The sequence below is a fragment of the Myotis nattereri genome (assembly GCF_964212035.1).
Source record: "Myotis nattereri genome assembly, chromosome: 11".
Lineage (NCBI taxonomy): Eukaryota > Metazoa > Chordata > Mammalia > Chiroptera > Vespertilionidae > Myotis > Myotis nattereri.
The window spans coordinates 51,783,314-51,809,579 of NC_138086.1; the positions used below are offsets into that span (position 1 = coordinate 51,783,314).

Sequence of the window (26,266 nt, forward strand, 5' to 3'; positions counted from 1 at the left end):
GGTCTAAGCTATCATTATGGGAGCATCTTCTCCTCGCAGCACTATTGCTGAATTATATACATCTTGTTGAAGGAGAATTTATTCTAAAACATGGGCCCTACTCAGAATTATTGAAAACTTAGTTTATGCCTGGCATAACTTAAGTTCAGTGCGTGGATGCTCTCATTTAAAATGTGTATAAGTTTTATTACCCCTATTTTCTAGAGAAGGAAACAGATTCACAGAGAAGTTAAATAATCTGCCCAAGATCACTGGACTCCATCTCCACAATCTACACTCTTAACTGTTTAATAATGAATTCCCTCAGTTTTAATGTTTCTGTGCCATCCTGTGTTGAAGAATATTTTTGCTGGATGTAGAAATCTGACAGTTTTGTTTTTTTCCGGCAAACGCATTGTTTTATGGCCTTCATTGTTTCTAATGAGATTTCAATCCACATTTGTTATCTTTATTCATGTGTACACATCATGGTTTTTTTTCTCTGGCAGCTTTAAGAATTTTCTTTTTATCTTTAGTGGTTAGCAATCTGAGTATATTTTTGCTGTATTTGTTCTTATTTTATTCTGCTTGTTGAGCTTCTTAAATCTGAAATTTGATAGCTTCTTTTTCAACAAATTTGAGACATTTTGACCATTATTTCTTCAAATATGTTTTCTGTCAGATAACTCTCTTCTCTACTGTAATATCATTATTACATAGACACCTGGATATTACTTCATCATTCACTTAGACTCTCTTCCCTTAATCATCTTTCTCACTGTTCTTCAGATATGATAATATCTATTGATTTGTCTTTGAGATCAATAACCCTTTTTCTCTACTCACATCCAATCATTTCTATTGAGATCTGTCTTTTGCAATCTCCAAAAGTCCACTGGGTGAATTTTTGTTGCAGATTTTTTACATTCTTGAAATTCCAGATTCTTATAATGTTTGTTGTCTCCTCATACTCCCATCTGTTTACTCCCCTAGACAATCTTTTAAGTTTTGTAACATATGTATAATGGCTTCTTAAAGTCTTTGTCTACTCATTCTAATATCTGGGTCCTCTCAAGTTATAGTTCTACTGAATGCTTTTTTCTTGTAATTGGTCTCTTCATTCTACTACTTTGCATGTGGAGTAACTTTTTATCATATACTGGACATTGTGAGTGATATGTTGTAGAGAATCTGGATTATGCCATTTTACTTTCTAAGGGTTTTTTTCTTTCTTTCTGTCAAACAGTTAAATTGCTGGCAGATTGTTTTGAACTTTTCAGGTTTGGTTTCATTTGGATTAGGGCTTGTCTGGTTCAGGTTTAAACTTGGCTGTGACAGTGTGGTTCTTACTCCGAAGAACCACAGGAAGGGCTAGAACTCTTCTGACATCTCCCAGCATTGCCCTACCTATACTGTCACCTTTCAGCACAGCCTTACAGCACAGGATCTCCGCTACACTTTACAGTCTCAATCTGCACCTGCACAGCTCAGGCCTGGGCCAAGAACAAATGGTGTATCCCCACCTAGACTCCTGGACTCCACTCCACCCCTCCCAATACAGATCCCCTTGCATGTACCCTGCCCTGAAATTTCCAGCCACTTCAGCAGCCTGGAACTTAGATTTCTGACTCCTTAGTTCAGGAAGTCCTGATGCTGGGTTTGCCTCTACTTTTCCAGCTCTGTGTTTGTAAAGAGCCTCCAATAGAAAACGGAAATGATTGATCACTTCACAGTGATAATCAGTTTTCTGCAGCTTGCTGCTTAATACCTAAAAACAGTTGTTTTGCATATTTTGCCCCACTTCACAATTATTCTTATTGAGAAAGTTCCAGTTACTCAATTATGGCTGGAAGCAGAAACCTAACAATATGTTCGCTTTTCTGATTTTTTAAAATATGAACTTGCCGGGTTTTGTGATACATTTCCAAATATGTGTATCTTAGAACTTGCATCTCTCCATCTACCAGAGGAAGAAAATTTGCCAGTTAACAATTAGCTAGTAATCATATGTACCAACCCTTGGAGGTCATTGCTTACTCAATAAATATTTACTGAACACTTATGTGTTGCCTATTCTGTTAGTGATTCCGCCACCTGAGTAGCTTTAATGGATTTATTTTAACACATCTATCCAACAGATCATGGAGCTTATCAATTTGGATATCTGTACTGTGATGTTGTTTTAAAACTTTTATTTATTCTGCCATTACAAGAGTGTGTGGAGGGGAAACAAGCATACCTGACTGATATGATTGGAAATGTCAAATAGAAAGATCAATATATGAGTTTGTTCCTCAGGGGAAATTTTTTAGGCTAGATATATAAATCTGGGAAGCCAAACAAATACCCTGGTGATCCAAATAATATAATTTCCCAGTCATTCTCTCTCATTTCATCCTATTTCAATTCTCTGTATAGAACTTATTGCTATCTGATAATTTATTTATTTCTTTTCTTATACTCTGTCTCTCTCCATTAAAGTATAAACTCTGTGATAGCAAGGATCTTGTCTGTATTGTTCACTTCTCTATTTTCAACATTTAGAAGAGCACTTAGAATAGAAGGCTCTCAGTAAATGTTTGTTGGTCAAATAAGTGAATACAAGATTTTTCTGATATATAAAATAGAAGCATGAGCATCATCATACATGTATAGTTTTGTTGTCATTCAATGAGAATGATATTAACAGACCATTGGCCCTGAGATGTATTTATTATTTACAAGAAAAGCACATATTCTAAAACCACTTAGAAAGGAGGTAGCTTTTCCCCAACATCAAACTGGCTTACAGTTAATAACCCTAATCTATGATTAGGGGCACAAGCTGAGGAGCTAGACTTTCTGACTCACAATTCTGGTTCTGATATTTACTAGGTTTGTGCTTTCATACAATTATTAACTTCTCTGTACCTCAGTATTACATAATAGTACTTACTTCATAGGCTTGTACTGAGGGTCTAATAAGCAAAGAAACATAAAAGTGTCTCACATGTATTGTCTATGTATCATCTTCCTAATGCTCCTCATTATTATCATTGTTACTTCAAGTTAACTAACTCAATTAGTTCCATAGATTTAGACTTGAAAGTCATTTTATCTTGAAGAAGAAACCAGAAAATTAAACTGCTTCTTCTAAGGGATGACATTTAGTTGAAACTGGTTATCACTTGCATCTGTTTCAGATTTTTGCTATGGGCTATGAGCTATGGAAGGATGTATGGGCCTTTGATTTCCCTGTATCTGTACCTAAACCTTTCCTCTGCCCTGCATCTAGTTAGGCCTGGACTCATCTCCCATTTCCAAGTGGGATAATATTTTTTTCAAGTTTATGTCTTAGTCAAGCCTTTCGATTTTCTTTTAAGGATGCTAATCCTATCCTCAGCTAGATGATGGCTGGAAAATGTGTCGCTGCATTTAACTGCAACTAAATAGAAACCAAAATAGCAGTACTCCAGATCCTTGTGTCAGGGGATGTAAGGGAACTCTCTGCCTCACAGTATCTATCAAAGCTCTGAGTAGAGTTCCCTGAGGGCAAAGCTGTACATTCATTCATTTAGATATCCCAACTCTATCCCCGGGTTATCATGCTTAGCTGAGACCTATAAATCTGTACTGTATCATATTAACCCCCACTAATTTTCTTTTCCTGAGTTACATTTTCATATTTATGCCAGTGGCCTACATTGAAGAAAACTGCTAAAAGCAAAAGCTTCCTTATACAATTCATTGTGGTATTTATTGTAAAGAGGTGAATGAGATTGTAATTCAGCATAGTTAGTTTCCTCTCTATGAAGGACTACTTGTGAATTTTCTTTCTGACCCTAAACCCAGAAATTGTTGGGCTTCTCCTTTACAACTGGTTTCTCTTGTCTAATGGACAGTGTGAATTTCATAATTAATGTTGAGTGCCTCTTTGTATTGGCTATTTGAGTCAAAACTTGTGGTCCAGATCAAGAAATTGAAAGGCTTTTATGACACACATTTTGTACATTACCTTTATTATATTCACTATGGGGTTGGTGTTCTTATTCTACTAGCATTTTTCTTTGCCCCATATTCATTCATTTATCCTTAAAATCACTGTATTTCCCTTTATTGTATGCATTTCCATAAAACAAAGTGGGACATAAGGTGAGTATTAAAAATCACACCATTGAATGCAGATTTCTTTTCTAAGGGCACATAAAGTCAAAACTGCTTAATGAATTCAAGTCACTCTCAAGCCATCAGATATGAGTTATCATTCTATAAAAAGTATGTAGTAAGCGGAAATCTAAATATTTTATAGAAGACAATAACTTCTCTCTAGAAAGCACGCCACATACACCACAAGCGCATATTGTTCACAAGGAAACAGTGACTACAATTAATTCATAGCCAGTCAGTAGGTGCGGGCTTGATTCTGATAGTGAAAGGCCTTGGGTGGAGTGTAGTTAATACCAGGTGACTTGATACAACACAGTAGCTGTCCCTATTCAGTTGAATCATATGAAATTTCCACTAATCAACAGCTCTTGACCTACAAAAATATGAATTTCATATGATTCAACATCAGACTGGTTCAAATAGCCCTGGACAAGACTCCACTTTGACCTAAGAACCATCTCAGGGAATGAACTTGAGTTGAACTCTAAAAAGCGCTTAAACTATGCTTAGCTTCCTTCCATTTTCTGTAATAACAGGCAGATCTCTATGCCATTTTAATTTATTTTTGCAACAGCGATATCATAAGATAATTTGATATAACACACTTACTTCCAATGATTTTTATAAAGTTGTAGACAGCCACTAAATTATTTACTCTGACGCAAATTCACAGAGCAGTAGTGGTATGACTGGAGAGAATAGACTTTGGAGTCAAAACACTGGCTTTGAGTCTGTCCTCTGACATTTATTTTCTCAGTATGCTGGGAAAATTATTCTCTTATTATCCATTTAGTCATGTATTAACGAGAAAACACTACCTATCACAACATGTTAGTTTCTTTGCTTTTACCCACTTGCTATGGATTTTTGGAAGACAGTGAGAAATTCATTGACAGCTTTCTTAGTGAAGAACATGACTTTTATTCTCAAAGTACTTCTGGGATTCCCGATGGAGTATGAACTTAATAGATCCAATTCTTTCTAACCAGACCTAGAGGAAAAACTGTTAAAAAAACAAACAACAACAAAAAAACAAGACTCTTTTCTAACAATTCTTTTCTCTGCATCTATTCATTAATATTGCTTTGTAAAAAAGAGTTAAGGCCTACAAGGCATAATGCTTAACCAATGTGGTTTTAGATGCCCAGAAATCCTGTGTAATGTAAGGAGCAGAGGGACCCGTGTGGCATTCTCAGGTTGAGCAATGGCAGAAGTATTTTTAGAGCAACCAAACAATCCCAGGGCTATTGCAAGAATCCTTTGGCAATAGATGCTACTTAGACTTCCCATGGATTCAGCATCACAAAGTAAGGGAAGCTGAAATGGTTCTGTCTCCCATAACTACAGAAGTAAATTAGTTATGTTTCTTCCTACTCTGGAGTAATGCAGAGAAAGTCTGCCTTTTCCAAGAAAGGAGCAAGATATAATGCAAGCACACGTTAGGATTTTGGGACATTGTAAAGAGACTCCATGAATTATACATCCTCCATTGTTTCTCAGCTGGCAAGACCAGCATACAATTATGTCTTTCCAATGTGCAGAAGATTTGGAGTAAAACTATTATTTTTACAAATTCCTCCCTTTTTTCAATTTAACCAGAAAAGTAAACAAAAGCAATTAACGTTCATTTGGCATATACTAAGTGCAAGGCCTTATGCTAAGATGTTTTACATGTTATCTCATTAAGCCTTTGCAGAGGAAAGCACAGGAGGGAAAAATGAAGTTAGTGAGGCAGATAGTTTAATCCGAAAGGAAACACTATAAATCAGATGTCTGGGAAGTCAACATTCTCATATTGAAGGGCTTTCTCTGTCTTTCTTAAAGATACTTCTAAATGACACAATTAGCAAATGTACCCAGACGTAAGCGAAGAATGACAGATCATAATAAAGTTTAGGAGGGGAAAATGCTATGGCCTCCTCGGAAGCTTAAAATCTTGGGGAGTTGGTCTGAATATTCATGAGGTAATTGCAAAAGAATAGAACTGTATGTAATCCCATGGTAAACTGTGTAATGTAGTATAAGAAGGTTATAGGCTTTGGATGAAGAAAGATTATTGAGGTCTCACAGTGTAAAAAGGATTATTTGAAACAGGCCGAGATATGTGAAGAGCTGAGATAATGCTGGAAGCATTTCAAAGCAGAAAATGGAGGAGCAGCAGAAGAAAAGGACCAGAGATGTCACTGGTCTCTGTTGCAACAGAGGTAATCCTTCGGTTAGAGAAAGTTTGTGTCCAGACGATACAGCATAGGCTCTGATACTGTATAGCTTTGTTTATTATTAAAAATGTGACATAGTGAAGAGGTACATTAAATGCATATAATACTACAATATGGGTGGCTACTTTGAATTCTTGAATTGTGTTTAATGTACATATTTTTTCACAGATTAGTTCACCCAATAACAAGCATTTTTAGTGGATTCCAGACTAATAACATAATAACATGGATCCTTGAATTTTTAGTGTATTTTTGTGTACAAATGGTGCAACCTTTCCAAGACAAATCTGTTGCCATGGCTTCCTTTCCCATTGCTATTCTCCCTGGTTTATTTCCCTTTTTATTGCCCATTGCTTTTAGAAGGAATAAATATTAATGAGTTCCACAATGTAGTTTGTACTCCTCTGTTAACACTGGTGAGAGTAGCTACTCCCTGTTGAGCAATCATCAGCAAGGCAGGGAACAGGCAGCCACAAACCATTTCTTTTACATTCTTAGATAGCAGGAGTGTGCCTTGGAAAAAATGCTATTCATTCACCAGTGCGCATCCCTGAGTGCTCATTTCAAGATCCCTACTGGTGCTATCACTCATCCATAACCGACTCGATGAAATCAGTGCTTAAGGGTTACAAAAATCACACATACTACAGTCACTCAATGGTGTCAGGTTTTGTGACATTTTATCCCCCATTCTTTCATTAATGGAAGGTCATTAACTAACAGCTATGGCTTCATTCTGTCTTGCGTTACAGGTATGAAGTAAGATGAAACAGTATCTGTGAGTGTTAGGTGTTCTTCCTCTTCAATTTCCTAGCTTAATGACTAGCAAGGTATAATGGCTTTCTAAAGGCTCGCAGCTTTGGAACATAAAAGCAGGGCTCAGTGAGTATAAATAAAACCGATATTAGAACTGACATTGCTAATCACTCTGAAGATTAGTGACTTTTCCACAGATACACCTCCAGAATTGTGGGAAAGAGGCCTTTTCAAGACAGAAATGTCTGTGCTTCTGTTTTTCATCTTAAAGTAGGGATTGTCTTTGGCTTTAAAAGAGGCCAAAATTCTAACATAAGAATTTGGGACAGATTTATTGAGATGCCCCCATGAAGCGTAAGGTTCAGAATATTTCACATGCACAGGCTCCTTCGGAGACCCTGGCAGAGATTGTAGTGATTTTTGTTTGGATTGTGTGTGTGTGGTTTTGTTTGTTTGTTTGTTTGTTTTTAACAAGAAGGGGCCCCTAAAATGCATAAGCCTTGGACTCAGAAAACATGGACTTCCCTGTCCCTATCCCAGTCTCTCCCAAAGCTTTGCAAAGAGCCTTTTAAGAGGACTCTCATGAGCCTTACAGTAAAATCAACTCCTGATTATAATTATAATGGTGCTTATTAAAAGGACAGATATTCCTGCACCCATTCCAGAACTATTGCATCACAACCTCAATGGATAACATCCAGGGGGTTTTGCATTTCCTTAAATCATCCAGGTGATTCTTATCTGCATTTTGAGGGTATGTGCTTTCCAGAAAAATAATCCACCCAGTGAGTAAGAGTGTGGGTTCTTTACTCAGGATGAACCATGGTTTGTAGTGTGCTCCCACAGCTTCACAGAAGAGCCCCAAACTGGGATGTCTGGGGAAGTCTCTCCATATCCGCCTTGGGAAGGGCTAGTCCTGAACCTCCAGTAGCAAAGCCATAAATACAAGGCTGCTCCCAGAGGACAGGGGTCAAGTCTGTTTTGTTCAACATTCTACCTTCAACATCTAAATGAGTGATACAACCTAACAGTTGTTCAATAAATATTTATTGAGTTAATGAAGGAATACCAAGTGAGATGTCCAAATCTGCAGGCCTTCATTCATCAGATTGTGAGTGATGTGCAGGAGAGGAACACTTGTGATTACAGACACAGAATGAGTTTAACATGAAGTCATTGATCCCAACTGGTTGTTCCCCACAGTAAGCATTTAATTTTCACAGCAACCAAGTAATTAACATAGTGCCTTATAAATGCAATCAATATTGTCACTATCACTATATCATCCTCCTCATTGTTACTATGACTTTCTTTCAAAGTGGGCACTCAGGACACATGCAGGTATTTGTAAGTATTTCATTGGACTTCACATTGTGGGAGAAATGCCACTGTTTTTAGCCTATTAATATATTTTTGTGTCATAAGATTATTATCCAATGTGTTATCCTTATTAGTTTAATGTCATCTGTTATTTTATCAACAAATCATGTATGACTTTGTCCAAGACATCAACACACATGATAAATTTTATTATCTTCTCTGGGTAATGATTCCTTTGTCTTTATTACCTTTGGCTAGGTAATAATGCCAATGTCATTCATCTTTCCCTTTAGCAAACTGGAAAAAAATAGAATAACAGAAGGAGAGATAGGTTTAAAAAACTCATGAATTTTCAGATGTTTCAGAATTTTCTCCTTTAGCTTTAAGTTTGCAATCATTTTCATGCTTCATTTAACAGTACCAATTTGGCAATATAATTTTTATTATGTATTATGTTTGTGGAGATTAACCTTTGCTCTAAATATCCTGAAGAAAATTTTGGTCATTTTTTATCATTCAAGAAAATTTTCTATCAGATGCCATTTAACCAATCTAACCATTCAAGCTTCTGAATAGTTTTAGCATTGTGTACATATACAACTTCAGTCAATCTCACATTATTTCCTCAAGGAAATAAAATCTTCATTAGTATGTTGTATGTGAAGAGGGCTCTGCCTGGAAAATACAATGTGTGTGGTCTCTTAGCATATTATGTGTTTTGCCAGTGGTGGGCAATGTTCAGACTGAGTGATGCAAACTCTTTGATCACTGTAAACACTAACAATACAGCTGGCTGGTTTCATAGATATAGCAATGATTTTTAAAAATGATTTTCTGTAATAAACTTTGACAGACATTTAAAACCGATATTTCTAAATTTTTATTTGCTATTAATTAGATCATGTGTAAGAAAAAGATTTTTCTCTTATTCAGTACCTCTTATTGAATCAATTGAATTTATTTAGTCCCTTTTATTTCCTGTTAGATTATGAGGTATACATAATTTAATTATTAATAACTGATTATGCTCTTATGATTATATAATTATATATTAATAATTATTGATTAAATAATTATTTTTAAATACTTAACATGCATAATAACTTAATTATATATAAGGATTTTTAGTATCTCTACCCTTTCCCAAATATACTCCTTACCACTCCCTCCTGTCATATGTTAATGTTGTCTATTAACTAATTGTTCAGTGTTTAATCATGAAACTTATCAGCATTGCTTCATACAGATCTATAGCTATATTAGAGGCCCAGTGCATGAAATTTGTGCACTCGGGGGGGGGGGGCGCCCTCCGCCTGGCCTGCACCCTCTCGCAGTCCAGGAACCCTCGGGGATGTCCGACTGACATGTTTAAGCCAGCAGTCAGACATCCTTAGCACTGCCATGGAAGAGGGAGAGGCTCCTGCCACCACCATTACACTCACCAACAATGAGCCCGGCTTCTGGCTGAGCGGTACTCCCCCTGTGAGAGTGCAATGACCACCAGGGGGCAGCTCCTGCATTGAGTGTCTGCCCCCTGGTGATCAGTGCATGTCATAACGACCAGTCGTTCTACCATTTGGTCGATTTGCATATTAGCCTTTTATTAATAGGATAGATTACCCAGGTATTTTCCAAATTCTTTGCACATCTTGAATTCTTCTCTTTCTGGGTTCAATTTCCTTCTTCCTAAACATTATCATTTAGCAGTTCTTCCAGTGAGGGTTTAATGAGGTAAACCCTTTTACTTGTGTCTTAATTTTGCCCACAATATATAATAACAAGGAGCTGGATAAATAATTTAAGTTGAAAGTTATTTTCCTCTCAGTACCTTTAATACATCATTTTTGTTATTTTGCTTTCTTTGCAGCTGTTGAAATTTTACTCTTAATTTATTAATTCCTTTGCAGTTAATTTTAACTTCTAATTCTTTTTAATATGTTCTTGTATTTTATGAGCTGTAATCTCACTACATTGTGCCTAAATGTGCATATATTATTCTCCTGCCTGAAAACTTTCTTCTTGACTCTGCACAGTCCTGTCTTTCATCAGTTATGAAAATTCATCTTTTCCCTTGATTCTCTCATTTTGAATCTTCTTATTTAAATCTGCTTAACTTTTTTCTTCACATATATTTTCAACTTCTTTTTTCAGTGTTGCATTCTGAATCAATTTCTTGCATTTATCTTCAGTTAACTAATAACTGTTTAGCTTAATTTCTCTAATCTCTCCATTTACCGTATTTATTTCCAGCTAAAGTACGTTTTTGTTTTGGAACTTATTTCTTTTTAAATCTGTTCTTTTTTCATTGACTCATTACATCTAATATTTAAATTTTTTCCTTTACATCTTTAATAAGTTTTAGCATATGCATTCTATAATCTCAATCTGCTATCTCTAATATTCCCAACCTTGGGTCTAGCCTTACTCTTTGTTGGGCATTTAAAAACCTGTTTACAATAGATTACCTTTCCTTGTGTAGTCTGCAATTTTTAATGGTGCAGTTTATCTCAGCAAATCCTGTGGCTTGGTTAAGGGATTCCCTCTTCAGAATTTTTGTTTTTGCTTATGTCAGGCACTGGTAGTACCATTTGCCTGGCACCATTTTTTATGTTAATTTCTCAGTTGTCTTTGGACACATGGAAGTACCATAAATTTGAAACTTAAACTAGTGTGGGTACAGGCCTATAGTGGGAATTTTTAGGAGAGATTTGATTTTGCCACAACCTGAGGCTGAAGCTGACTGCTATTGATCATCTCTCTCCAGAGGTAAATTGAGTTTCTCTGCTCACTCGTTGATGCTACAGCCCTTTGAGGTGGATGGTGTAATGCAATATGTCTGCTTGTGCTCTCTGTCTCTGGCTAAGACTTTTATGTTACGACCCTTTTGGGCTTCACTCCCCCCAAGTCTCCTTAATGTGTAACCCTCTTCCTGTACCATCCCTACCCAAGGACAACCACAGAAAGCATTAGTTCACTTTTCCTGGTTTGTTTTGAGGAATCACTTAGTTTCAAGACATCAGTTCTGCTCTTAAAAGCATTTAAAACAATACTGTAGTCTGCATGTCTAGGTGTTCTATATAGGATGATATTCAGTTATTCTGCTGTTCCATTTCCAGTCGTACTGCAGAGTCATTAAGTAGGCCTTTTCAGGCAAATAAAAGTTAAGTAGTGTGGATAAGGGAACAGGGTCACGCAGAAATAAAAACCAGGTCTTCTGATAGTCTAGTGTGCTTCTGAAAGTAGCCTTAGGATGAAAATTCAAATGATGTTAAAGCTATCTGTATTATTAGAAGAGAGAATATAGATATAATATATGTTCTCTGAAATGAGTGGCCAACTTGAAATAATGTGCATGAATTATGACCCTTGTCATTTGATTTAACAACTAAATCATGTTTCCTCTATTCCAACTCAGAGGTTTGAATAAATGTTTATCAGGGGGTAAATATAAACTCTTGCTGAAATAGAAAAAGTTTTAAAGAAAGCGTGTTTTATATGTTCAAGAGATAATTTTCAGACTAATTAAATTGAACTATTTTACAAATGAGAGGACAAACATATTAAATAGCAAGTAGGGGAGGGCGGGGGGGTAAGAGATCAACCGAAGGACTTGTATACATGTATATAAGCCAAACCAATGGACATGGACAACGGGGGGATGGGAGCATGAGTGTGTGGGGTGGGGTGGGGGGAGGTTGGGGGTTAATGGGGGGGGATGAGGACACATTTGTAATACCTTAACTAATAATAAAATATATATATATATATATGTATAAAAAGAAAAGAAATATGTATCAGTGAAAAATAAAAATCTCACCAGACCTTTAAAAAAAAAATAGCAAGTGTTTACTAAATGTTGAACAAATCAAAGGTAGTATAAGTACTGTTTTCATGTTTACATGATGGCCAAGCTGCTTCATCATATATTTCTTTTATATCCTTTTGGTTGAATACTTCCTGTTATCTCATTAGTAAGCTCTTCCTCTACTAAAAATTCCAACTAGGGTAGACGACTGACCAGCTAATCCAATTCCCAGCAGGTACATTTTTATTAGCTTCTATCACAGTGGCTGAAACCTCTTGGCATCTCTCTTTCTATTTTGTACTCTACTGATCCAAAGAAACTTCACAGGGCAACAGCGCTTCTCTCCCACAAAATATCCAGAGATCTAATTTCCAAGAAGGGTCTGGTTCATTCAGGGATTGTCTGTATTATAGTGCTTTGGACATCTCCCGCCTCAGTGTGGGTTCTTTCTAAAATGTAGCCATTGTGTGATTTAATTCCTTTTTCATTTACCATATTGATATTAGTAGAGCACAAAGAACTGTGCTTCAAAATATGATAAATTATGAAAAATATTAATACCTTCATTAATTTATCTCAAAAAAGTGTTCACAACCAAACTTCACATATCTGTTTTTATAATTGTGGGGTCCTAGTGGTAGTTTTACATAAGTAAATTTTTAAATATTTTTATGTTTTTCTATAATCTACACCCATGTAATGATGCTATAGATAATCAAAGAAACATTAAATTATTTATATTTTATGGGACAGCTTTGATATATTTCAGCAACATAGAAATAAACCACTATATTTCCTACCATTGTATCAGAGAATTTGTAGAGAATCTCTGATTAAGATGTCATATACAATAGTCTCACCTACCTGTTATTTCAAAAGCGATGGATAGGAAAGGTGTAGCACTAGCCTTTGGTGTACTCTGATATTTACTTCCTGAAATAACAGGGAAATAGCACTGTAAGAATAGCCTTTTTTTTTTTTTTTCCAAAATAGCTTTGACTAAAGTAGGCTAGTTTGTGGAAATGGTAGATAAAAGACTACAAAAACTATAAAGAATTTGTATTTCATTTAGGGATAGTGACTATTTTTATTCTCCTTAATTGGTTGCAGAGCATGGGAAAACATGAGCTCTTTGTTCATCCTTCTGTCTATCCATTCACAGCTCAATCATCTTTCGCTCCATCCATCTTCCCACTGATCCTCCAGAACTTTCTGCTGGTTTATCTCATGCTCTGTCATTCTACAGGCTCATTATCCAGGTTGTCTTTCTTAATAACCTCAAATCCTACAGACTTCATCCAGATTTCTCTGTGGATTATTAGATATGTTTTCTACCAAAGAATGTTCTTAAGTTTCCTATAATATAAATCATAGCAAGCTCCATGGTGCTTTATAACCAATACTTTTGGTTTCCCTCATTTAAAAATATTTTCAATCTATTTTGAATGGAAGAATTTCTTAGTCACTGTAGTTAATCTACTTTCATTTCACTTTGAGCTTGTAAAAAAATCAATTTATGTTCATGCATCCAATGATCAGCAACGTTTCATCAGCTTTCTAGGGCTTATACCAGTAACCTCGCCATGGGCAAGCCTTCTTCCTGCCACTTTCTGATAAGGGTAGATTTCATGCCAGCGTAAGCTGCACACTTTTCAGCCTACTGGAACTCTAATCAGCTGGCTGAACAGAAAATGCCGAGTGTTACTGCTAGCTCTTCCTTGCGGTCAGGATTGGAAGGGTTACTTAGGTCACATTAAGTATTTCTATTCATTGTTGCCTTTACTACTGTTAACTGATTCACAGGACACGAGGCCATGAAAATTGAATTAAATTATGCTAAGGTGATCAGTACCTGTGTAATATGATATGCCAAGATAATAACGGAAGTTATATGAATTTCATATCTTTTTTTCAGTATTTTTGTATCAAGAAATTGTATTTTTGAGTTAAGTATTTTATTTTGAGTTAATGTATTTTAATAGCTTGGTTACATGTGAAAACAACTTTTCTAGAATACATAGTATAGATCTGCCAAAACAAGTGTAGATTTTGTTCTTCAAATGAAGTATAACATAAATTGCTCTTAGGGTAGGTTGTTCATGATGACACAGCCAGACTTTCTTGAGATCAGTACCTTCTTTTTAGAATTGATGGAGGGAGTTATTTTGAGAGATTTCCCTCTCTTCATAAAGTAAGCCTTCATTCTTTCATAGTTATTGAATGAAGATACATGGAACATTCTTCACATCCCAGAGTCAAATTGGGCTCCATTCACACATATTTATAGTCCTTGGGATGCTGGTGTATTGAATAAGTTTCCAATTGGGAAATGCTAAGTGCTTCTGGGGGGAAACTTATATAGTCTAAGTTCGAGAAGTAAAAGCTGAAACTTTTAGGGAAAAATCAACTTTTTTTCCAAAGAGGATTATAGTAGTCTTGCTGTGTGACATGAAAGGATGCATATTCCTAAGTTATTCATGTTACATGCTTCTATGATAAATATTAATTTCAGAAGAACTGATTATTTCCATATCCACTGATCTTTGCTTTGGCATTTGTTACTCCAAAAGATACATCTTACAATAATATTCTTTTTGTTTTCCCTTTTGGTGTGACTTTTATTTTTAGTACTCTGCTGTGTTTTGACAGCAGTAGGGAAAATCCATGACAAAATGATTTAAAAATGTATCCAGTTCCAATTCCAAACCCCAAAGGCTCTTTTGAAAGTAATAACCTACAGGACATAATTGACATTCAGAAACTAAACTCTGAACTACCTCTAGCAATGAAATTATACTACTCTGAGAGGACGGCTATAATAAATCCACCTAAGAGTGTTAAAAACGTAGCCATTAACGTGGCCAAGAAAATATTAATGTACTAACATTACATGTTTTATACTACTTCCTTACAACTTCAAGATATATTAGTAGTAAAATGTATCCCAAGGCTAGATTCCTAAATGAGTTGACAAGCTATGTAAAGTTAGTGGGTAAAAAACAATTAAATTTTGCAAGTTACACATGCAAAACTTCCGTGATTGCTTTTCATGAATTGCTGGTCACTGGTGCCACTCCTTTTCGGGGAGGCAGTGGAGACATCTTTTGTTTTTCGGAACACCCATTTCTCTTGGTTCTTTCCTCCTTTTTTCTGGTTATTCTTGATCAGATTCCTTCTCTGTGTATCTCCTGCCTCCTTTTTTGGTCTCTGTTATTATGAACTAAGGTCTTTATTCTTTACCCTTTCCAACCAACATATTTGCTGGGGAATTATCCCATCATACCCACAACTTACTAAATACAACACACTCATTTTTTTTCTGGCAAGATTTCTCTCTTTTTTTGCTTCTCTTTAATGGTGTGCTAATGCTGTTCCTTTTTGCATTCCTGACCCATTTAACTTTATGGCACATACTCCTCATTACTTAGCTCAAGTACCACTTCCCTCCTCAATGAAGGTTTCTGTTTCTGTGATCCCCCTACAGTTATTCTAAAACTCACTTATAACGCATAGTATTATTAACTATTGGCTTGTTTATGTGCTCTCATGATGACCATGAACATTTCCCTGACACAAAATTTGTATTGACATTTCTATCCTCACCACCTTACATAATTTTTGGAACTCTGTTGTTAACTAAAAAATACACGTTGAATACATTAGTGATAGACATCCTGCTATCCCTCAGGTAGAGGGGAATGTAAGAGGGTTAGCTTATAGCATTACTTAAAAATATCCATATTTGTATGGACATAAAAGCTACTAATTGAATATAAACTGGATTCAATAATGATTAGAATTTCAGAGTAATAGTAATATGTGATAATATATACATTTAGACCTGGCCATCTTGAAATCACTTATCCTTTTGTACATTTATTATATCTGGTCCAAAATTGAGATTTAAACAAAAATATTCTAAAATGTGTTTAATTGAAAGATTAGAATAAGTCATACCTTTGCATTAAAGGTTTATTTTTGTTTTGTTTTTACTGTAGTTTGATTCTGTATTTATTCTGTATTGATTTCATTTAAACTCAAATTGAAATTTTTACTTAATACTACAATTAACATATTTTTCAACCACATTATAAATAGAAAAAAGAGGTATTTTTTTATAAGCAGGTTGTAATTCTTATACCAAGCAAAGAAAACTTGGGCTTTAGAACATATACTTCTTTGCATATAATTACAAGATTAGGTTTTATTCCATTTTTGTAAATAATTACTCCTAAATTTTCACTCAGAGCCTGAAGTTAGAAAATTTAATGATAGATCTGTCAGCAAATCACAACTGACAAAAGATGAAATTGAATTAAATTATTATGACCAAAATTTGGATTATTGTTCACCATAGTGGACAGCAACCATAATGTGAACAGAAATATGGCTATGCATGCCCCAGAAGGCTGGGTATATGTTCCTGCAGCATCCCATGCTCGGTCTCCATGCGTGATCCTTGAGAAGAAAACACAGCTTACCGTCTTTGTCCTTGTGGGTCTTTAAATGTGAGAGGAGGTTTTCATTGGTCTGCACGCAGTACACCTCTCGGGTCTGGACCCCCCCTCCACAGAGGGCCGTCTGGTTGCCTCGCCTCTTGTCCTGCTGACTCAGCAAAGGGTCCACGCGGCACTCGGCCCACTCTGTGGCTCTCCAGCCATACCTGAACACAGAAAATGCCATCAGCGGCAGCCATGTTTACTGAAAAAACTCTGCTCTGCTCATTTTTTTTTTCTTAAAAAAATAATTCAAAAAACACTTTCCTCTTGAAGCAATCGTAAACTACCATATCTCCGGTGCAGATTCAGATTCAATTTCTTCTCCTTCATCCTCAACAGTGCTCCATTTAAGGAGGAGTTTAATTTAGGATGATCTTGTTTTAATTGCAATCACTGAAAATTGCTTATAAATATTTTATTACAAGATAGCATAATGCTGAAAACATAAAATTTTATGTTCAGTTAAGCTAAACTCAGGCTTGCCCTTTCAATACTTATAAACAAAGGGGGACTGAATCTGAGAATAGAAAACATTACAAGTGATGATCAACCCCAACATTTGTTTTGCCTGTAATAAAATACCTGAAAATTGCTTCTTCATACTAGATCAAAATTATAATTGTGCTTTAGGATTAAAAAATATAACAACAATTTAGAGGTTTCTCTTCATTGTCAAGAATGAGTGTTTTTGCCCTAGCCAGTGGGTATAGCATCGACCTGTGGACTGAAGGGTCAGGGTTCAATTCTAATCAAGGGCACACACCTCAGAGTTGTATGCTTGATCCCTGGCACTGGTTGGGGCACAGGAGGGAGGCAACCAATAAATGAGTATCTCTCTCCCTCTACTCTCTCTAAAAAAACAATGGAAAGGGGGGGTGTCAATCGGGGAAAAAGGAGACATAAATAATACTTTAAACAATAAGAAAATAAATAAATAAATAAATAAATAAATAAATAAATAAATAAATAAATTAAATTAAAACCAATGGAAAAATATCCTCGGGTGAGGATTAACAACAAAAAGAATGCATGTTTTTCTGTAGCACTGAGCATCCCTGACGAGTGCTAATAAATGATGAAAAGAGCTGACGTTTCTAATCAGTGGATCACAGGAAAGACAATCTGTGATTCTAAATTAAAGCTCCAATCAAGATTATGATGTGGAAGAAATGTCAGGAGCTTGTCAGCCCAGCACATGCTTTAAGGAGACAGTCAGGGAACCATTTCTTGATGCCAATGAAGATAGGAACTGGTGGCATTTCTCCACCTCAAGGAAAATGGATAGTCTAAAAGCACAAAGAAAATGGCTCATGCAGCACTTTGTGTCACTTTAACCAAGATGCTTCCCTACTAATCAGATTAACAGCCAGCATAGGTACAAATGGATGTGCTAATGCTCATCTCGATTAGAAGGAAAGATTAAATGGGCTCTCAGATGTCTGATCTAGACGCTCTGCTTTGTCAATGGGCAAGTTTCATGACAGGAGAGCTGACTTTCGTGCCCCTTTTTCATTTTTATAAGTGAGGGTTCATGGTTTAACAGAGGTGCAGGGCAGGGGCATCAAGTAATAACAGTCTTGACACATGTTTATAAAGGAAGTACAGCATTCAGGTTAATTCTAAAAACATGGATAATTGATGCCTTGAGCAAAGTGTGGCAGGTGGCAGGCAGGGGTGTGAGAAAAGTAAAACCAAACAAATCATTCATCAGGGGAGTTAAATTAACACTTTGTATTTTTATAGAATGCAGTCTCAATTTAGGTCGCCTACGGAGTCCTATGAAAGGAATAAATATCAATAATGTAAATTGGTGTCCTGCCGGCGTGTCTCAGTGGTTGAATGTCAACCTATGAACCAGAAGGTCATGGTTCAATTCCCAGTCGGGGCACATGCCTGGGTTGCAGGCTTCGTCTCTAGTGGGGACGTGTGAAAGAGGCAGCCAATCCATGGTTCTCTCTCATCACTGATGTTTCTCTCTCTCTCTCCCTCTCCTTTCCTTGCTGAAATCAATGAGGGGAGGGGCAGAGTAAATTGGTGACACATTCTGGAAATGCTATTCCCCCAAAAGCTGGGAGCAGAGGGGAGATAAAGAGACTCAGAATATATATATATTTTTGTTAATGGTGCTTGAATATCTGAGAAGAGAAAGAATAAAACACCTAGCTTGAGACAAAAATAAAGGAAATTCATTGAAGACAAATACTCTGGCTGGAGATCCAGGCAAATTCCTGGAGCCTATTATGTGAAGAGGAGCATAGGAGTCAGTGGGGCTGGTGGAAGAGACAGGCAGGAAGCTCTCTGGGGTTTCCAGTCACCTGTTATATCACGGGAGAATGGAGGATTCCAAAGTGCTGCAGAATTGAAGATTTCATATAAACCATCACTATCCTTGTTAGTGTTATTCTTATTAGAAGAGGAGTAGGAGTAGTATTTTCCTCCTCACTGGTTCATGAAGTTCATGTTCTTTAAATGTATGCACTACTCCAGAGAAAAACCTAATGAAGCTTGTATGTATCTACTGAGAAACTAGGATTCTCAAAGTTGTTTTTTATAAATATTCTAAATAGTCTATATTCAGACAAAACTGAAATGTATTTATTGTGAAGATGATTCAAAGTAATGTCCTGGAAATCATATTTTAATGACAAAAAGAATAAGGTTATAGTGCCACATATTTCAAAATTTATCTGAATTCAATGAACATTTATTGGGTGCTTACTGTGCGTCAGGCCCTGAGTTATATGCGTCTCAGTTTTTAAAAAAGTGAATAGGCATAATCTTTGTCCTCAAGTCTTATTATTTTAATGTAGTATTTTATTTTATTCAATAGGATTTGTTATATGTAGTACTGAATTTTAATAGGACTTTCTTATTTTACCTTATAGGATGGAGCTTGTATTGCCTGACAACCAAATCCAACTTGTCTTCTAATTTTATAAATAAAGTTTTATTGGAATGTATCCACACCCATTTACACATTATCTGTAGCCCCAGAGATAGAATTGCATCTATTTGGCTCATAAAGCCTAATACATTTGCACTCTTCCTCTTTTAAAAAAGAAGTTTGCTAATACCTACTATAGAAAATATATAAAGAGAGAATTGCTGCTAAAAGTCTAGCCCTCATGGAGATTTGGAAATACAGCTTGCTAAAGACACTTTTACAGGGTAAAATCATTTTTTTAGGATAGTGTTTGTAAAGAGATATTTTCTTCTCAGAATTAAAATTTGTAAAAATCACTATTTCTCAACCGACTCTTCAGCTGAACTTAAACAGCTGAACAGACTTGCCATTTGGGCAGAGATGGCAGCAGAGGCTGCAGCCTTATTTACTCACGTGGCACAGGGGGCAGCTGCCTCTCCTTGAGACACGCAGGGTTCTGTTTCCTCAAGTTCTGGACACTCCTCCTCGCTGCCAATAGGCAACTGCCTGATGATCCGTGTCCTTACGCGAGTGCCTTTAGGGGACACCATATCGTGGCACGTTTTTGAGCAGGGGCTCCACTCTGACCACTCCGACACCTGGCACTCTTTGGTGATCACACAGGACTGGAAGGTCATTGGCAGCTTCTCCTGCTGGCACAATCTGCAAAAGAGCATTGATATTCTCATCACACACACAGGCAGTTATGAACTTGGTCTTCTGTGTTCCACAGTGAAATCAGCCTGGACATTTTTATTTCTACTTGGAGGTGGAATTCTAATTTCATTGAAAATACATCAACATTTATGATGTGTAAAAGCAGTTAGACCCAAAGCTAACATTTGCATTTCCTCCTATTTTGTAAGAGTAGTTAAACCATTCATGGGCAATAGGAAATAAAGGGACTAAGCAAAATTAGCTGAAACGAAGTTTACCATATTGTTCATTTCACTCATTCCAGATTTGTTTTAATTTAGAAAATGAGAAACCAAGAACTGTTACCATATGATAATTTCCATTCTGTTTAGTGATTTAATTAAATAAACATGCCTGGCTAACTCAATACAATATGGTTTTAAATAGAAAAAGTAGTTTGCTTAACATTATCGTTAATATCATTTGAAATGTTCGTTGTCACTTATAATGCATGTTTATTCAAATAAATCAACTTTTCCAGTTCACACTTTAATACACAGTATATATATGGATATCTTAATTATTAAATATACCATAAGCATTAGAAATAGAATCCATTTATATCCATAGGTATAGGTATATCTAGTACTATATCCATTACAATAGGTATATCTAGTAAATACATATCTAATATTTACTGAAAAGTATTTATGTTTGAACTCTTATCTATCTATGCCTTCTTGGATTACAGGAATGTTGGATTTTAAATTGTAATGTCTATATATGAAGATGAAGATGATGTTATGAATGTCCATGACTAAGGGCATATGCACTTTGAGAAGACTCCTGGAATTGAAAGGCCTTGTGTTTATTCTTAGTTGAACTCTTGCCCATTCTCAGTGACCAATAATGCATGTTTATGAGACACAGGCAGTCTGTCGCCATGATAGAGCCATTTGTTCCAAAGGGAGAATGCACTGACGGTTCTGCTTGTCATTCAAGGTGCTATATTTAACTATGGTAATCAACCATACAGAGGCAGGTCCATTTTAATGTACTAGCTCACATTCAATGCTCTTAATTTTACTGGCATGTGTACAAAAATTGCACTCTTAGGAGACAGCTAGAAGCATCAAAGTCAATTTGTCTGAGTTGAGATGTCTGGGAAGTAGGATGAAGTGCGAGTGGTGGTCAAAGGGCCTTGTGAGTCAGCTCTGTTTTTCTTATAACCACAGAGAGGACTAAAATCCCATTTTTACTCAAATATCATGTATTGAGAATTAACAGTGCATTAGATATAGCACTAACCATAGAGCAAAACTTCCATGATAAGCAAGTTTTCACACTTATACTCGTGGGTTTATCTATGAAATCAGGCAAAATAATATCCAAATGATAACCTCTATATTTCTTCCCTTACAAAATTCTCCCTATTTAATTTCCTCTTGGATACGTGTCCTATCCTTCATGAGATTTAATATGGATGTACCCAGGGCATATCCAAGAGAAAGAAGCACCCAGTAGGTAGACCCAGACAGGAGGTTCAGGGTTTGGTAAAGTTGTGGATGACTTCTATACTTTTAGAAACCATGAGCATATTAGAGGAAAAAAGCTAAGGCCACAAGAGTAGCTGAGCGCTCACATACTGCGGTTCATTTTAGGCTTGCATAATGCACACATGGCCTTACGGTGAACCTTGGTAGGCCCATGAGCACTGTGATATTTGTTAACTTCATTTATTTATTGTTAGTGAAACTAAATATAATCATCCATAGTTGCTAAATTATTCAGCTGCCATCCTCTAACCATTCTCTCCTTTATTCTGGCCATGCAAAAAGTTGACACTATAGAGCTTAGGGGAACTATCTATTCTAGTTCATTATGATTTTCATGAGAACATGACCCTCTGGGAAGTCAAAGGCATGAGCTGTGCTTGTTGGTTGTCTGGGGACCGACGCCATCTCAATTAACTGGAAGCTTGATAGACCCGCAAAATTTCAGATCCCCAGGCTACCCTACTGAATAAGAACAAGTATTTTCACATTCCCAGGTGATCCATATGCACAATGAAGTTTGAGAACACTGGTCTAGAGCTAACTGCTAATCGGTCGAAAAATATAAAGCCACCCAATAATTACAATTGGCAAATGAATCTTTATCAGTGCAGCCTTATCTCTTTCAGATAATGGGAACTGACTAAATCACAAAAAGGAAATTTAGTATCAGATATTAGGTGGTTTATACAGTAATTGGATAGGCTGGAGGAAAAGGCTTCTAAGACAAGCCTCCAGCTTTCAGCCGTCAGAATCACTTCACCGTTTCTCTGATCCAGAAAGCTTCTTTGGTGGCTACAAGAAGCCACATTTCTGGCACTAACTCCCCTGTTAAATGGGTACTTCTGCCTCTTCCTTCTGACTTCAGTTTAAAATCCAAGCCCAGATCTAGCACGTTACTGGAGTCTAAGTCAGATCCAGAAACCTGGCTGCAAGCAACTTTGCACTCTTTGTTGTATGATATAGTTTTCTGCCTTTGAAGTACAGGAAATCCCACTAGCTCAGGGCTAGTCAAAATGTGGTCCATAGATGTGTGCAACTGCTCCTGAGGGCTGTGCAATGAGCTAAGCACAGAACTGAAAGTAAATGCTGAGGCATTTTTACAGCAATTTGAAGTCTGCAACCCTCAAGTGCATGACACAATTCACTGAACATTGTATAGGCCAGTTTTGTTCATGTTGAATTCTATAGTGAGAGGCATATGGCATGAGCTACATGCTAGACATATACAGTACAGTCATGTTGTTGGAGCTGTAGGAAATCAAATAAACACAGAGATAAAAATCCGCCAGAATCTGATTCTTTAACATAGATAGCTTGAGAAGCACCACACTGGTGGTATTGGATGACTCATGAGTCTGCTAACCTGTGGTAACCCCCAAACCCAGCTCACTTCCTAGCTTCTTCATTAGGCCAATGGAGTGTGATGAGTTCATATGATTTTTCATAAATAGAAATCATTTGGGCACTTAAGAACATTTTATCTATAAACAGGATTCTTAGCAATCTGTCTTTTTTAGCTCCTACAGAAGAAGTCAATAATAAGCACTTATAATCTTATTGAATTAAAGAACATTTTTTTTCTTTCTGTAAAGGTACAAATCAATTCAATTACATTATTCATGTTACAGGAAGATTGTTTATATAGAGGATATTACCCTAAACCTTTTCATAATATCAACAAGTACCCCCAAATTTTATATGAACGAACACAACTTGGTGTTCAGAGAAGATTAAATTTTCATTTTGTTTGTATGAAGCAAAATATATTTGTGGGCTTGATACTCTGTTATGACAACATGGTCACACACTTTATTTGATTAGGAAGTTTGTTCTAAGAATGAAAGTGGCTGTCTTAATCCTGGTCAGCAAAATGTAAGGGTAAGGGGGCTTAGACCACATATAGACTATTACTGTAACTCTAGTGACTATTTCAGAAAAAAAGACATGCTTTTTGAGGTAGATGCATTTTTTGCATATACTGGTACATGACTGATATGGTCCTGAGAGCCATCAGCCTATTGACAGTCCTTTCTATGGTCCCATACCTTAGGAGTACATCTGAACAGATTTAATGTTAAAATTATATTTAGAGATGAATACAAGAACATAATGCTCAGATACATTTATTTTTTCCTACTAATCTACTGTTTGCTTTTTCAATGAAAAAAGTGAATGGACCCAGAGGACTGCACAGTTTTTCTGAGTCCCCAATCTGTAGCAAGTTAGAAAATGATGACTTCTGTGCTCAGAGTCAAGAGCCCCCAGACTTTCCTAAGCTGCCATTCTTGAGTTGCATGACTCTTACCTGGTGGCAATTACTCTGCCCCATAGCTTTCCCTACCTGGTGAAATTACATTTTCCTAAAAGACCACTAAGGTACCTTTCTCCAGTAAAATTTAAGACACTTATGTTTTCAAACCTAACCAGTCTAATTTCTTATAGGCCTGTTTTCAGATGGAATCTTTAAAAAACAAACAAATAAAAAATCAACAAACCTTTCCAAGCTTTAACTACATTCAAGGTGCAGTCCTTTTTAAACACAAAATTAAATTTCCTATGCGTTACTATTTATTTATCAATGTAAATGAGCAGTTAACAAATTTTTTGAGCTAATTTTGTTCTCCTAGGGTGCCCTTTCCTTCACAGAATTCGGCAAGTTAGAAGCAATAATTCTTTTGGAAGCAAAATGCATGCACAGTCAAACCACTTTAAAAAAAAAAAAAGGCAGAGGTCTTTCCCCTTGCTTTGATATTTGAAAATCTTTTGTTGAGCTGCCGGGGAACATTGCCAGATGGTGTCACCTGCCAGCTGGAGTGATCATATGCTCCCTATTAAAGCTGAGGGCCATGCTGCCGGTCAACAGCTGAATGTGGGATATCAGCACAGCACGTCTCTAGTAATGGGATAAACTGCTACAGCAATGAGGCCTCCCTGGAAGGGCCGGTACCTACATTTTCTATCCTTTCACACAGCAAATGCTTACATGCAGCTGTTTCCTTATCACCCGTGCTGTTCAGGCAACGAGCCAGAATGGAGATTCATGGCACAATCCCAAAGCCACCCCAAGTGAAAACTCTAGGTAAAAACTACCTATCTGACTTCTAAGACTGCGTTCCGTGGCATGAATCATTTTGGCAATTCTTTTCATCAAAGACACTTTTTAGCATGAAGGATTTTTTGCCTCTGTTTCTAAAACATCAACTAAACAAACAAACAAATAAATAAATAAAAACACATAACTACATGGATATTTTAGGAATTATTTTGGGTTCTGTACCCAGTTTCAGTGTGTGTGTGTGTGTGTGTGTGTTGAAGCAGAGGGGTTTCCCAGCACCAACAAGCAATTTTCAGACAACAGCAAGTTGTTCCAGAAATCAACTGGATTCTGACACTATCTACCCAGAGGTACCATCAGGTTCCACAGGTTAAGGGTTCAGTCCTATCAGACTGCCCACCACACACTTCAGATGCCAGTTGCAAGCCCAGATTGTCACCTGTGCTTCTGACCGACTAGCTATAAATCAGAGGTTCTCATTTCTCTCTCTTTGGGTTCCGTTCATTTGCTAGAGGAGCTCACAGAACTCGGACAAACATACGCATTTTACTTACTAAATCATCAGTTTATTAGAAAAGAATATATAAGTCAGGAACCGCCAGATGGAAACGATGCATAGGACAATGTGTGTAAGAGGTTTGTCACTTCCATGTCCTTTCCAGGTGTGACACTCCCCCAACCTCCACATGTTCACCAATACAGAAGCTCTCTAAACCCAGACCTTTTGGGCTTTTTTTTAATATAATAATTTTATTTTATTTATTTTTTAAATATATTTTATTGCTTTTTTACAGAGAGGAAAGGAGAGGCATAGAGAGTTAGAAACATCAATGAGAGAGAAACATCGATCAGCTGCCTCTTACACACCCCCTACTGGGGATGTGCCCGCAACCAAGGTACATGCCCTTGACCGGAATCGAACCTGGGACCCTTGAGTCCGCAGGCTGATGCTCTATCCACTGAGCCAATCTGGTTAGGGCCTTTTGGGCTTTTATGGAGGTTTTATTCTATAGTCATGATTGATTAAATTGTCAATTCCTATAAATGTTAGGCATGAAGATGATAGCAAAGACCAGACAAATAAACTTAAAAATTTGAATCTAACTTTCAGCATTAACTTTCTTCTCTGGAAGCCACCTAAATTCTCCCTTAACCTAAACTTTTATCTCCTCGGACACAGAGGAACACTTGATTATTTACTGTCTCTTGTTCATCTCTAATTTCTGCATGTGTGATACTATTTCTCCCCTATTGGACTTTATAATTCAAATCTTGCAGCCTTATTTTGTTTATCCATTTGTTCAATTTGCCTCAATACTGGGCAAGACATAGACAACATACTCTCAATTGACAAATTTCATGATGTAGATAA

The 26,266-nt window shown here is 36.5% G+C and overlaps 1 protein-coding gene across 1 annotated transcript in view; it reads right to left on the bottom strand.

Moving 5' to 3' along the window:
• Positions 1-26,266, bottom strand: part of THSD7A (thrombospondin type 1 domain containing 7A) — a 318,818-nt gene that overhangs the window by 155,682 nt on the left and 136,870 nt on the right. Inside the window, exons 3-4 of the mRNA XM_081102812.1 lie at positions 20,062-20,310; positions 16,707-16,888 (exon numbers count right to left, since the gene is read on the bottom strand). Coding sequence (XP_080958938.1) covers positions 16,707-16,888; positions 20,062-20,310 — 431 coding nt within the window. The remainder of the gene's footprint in view (positions 1-16,706; positions 16,889-20,061; positions 20,311-26,266) is intronic.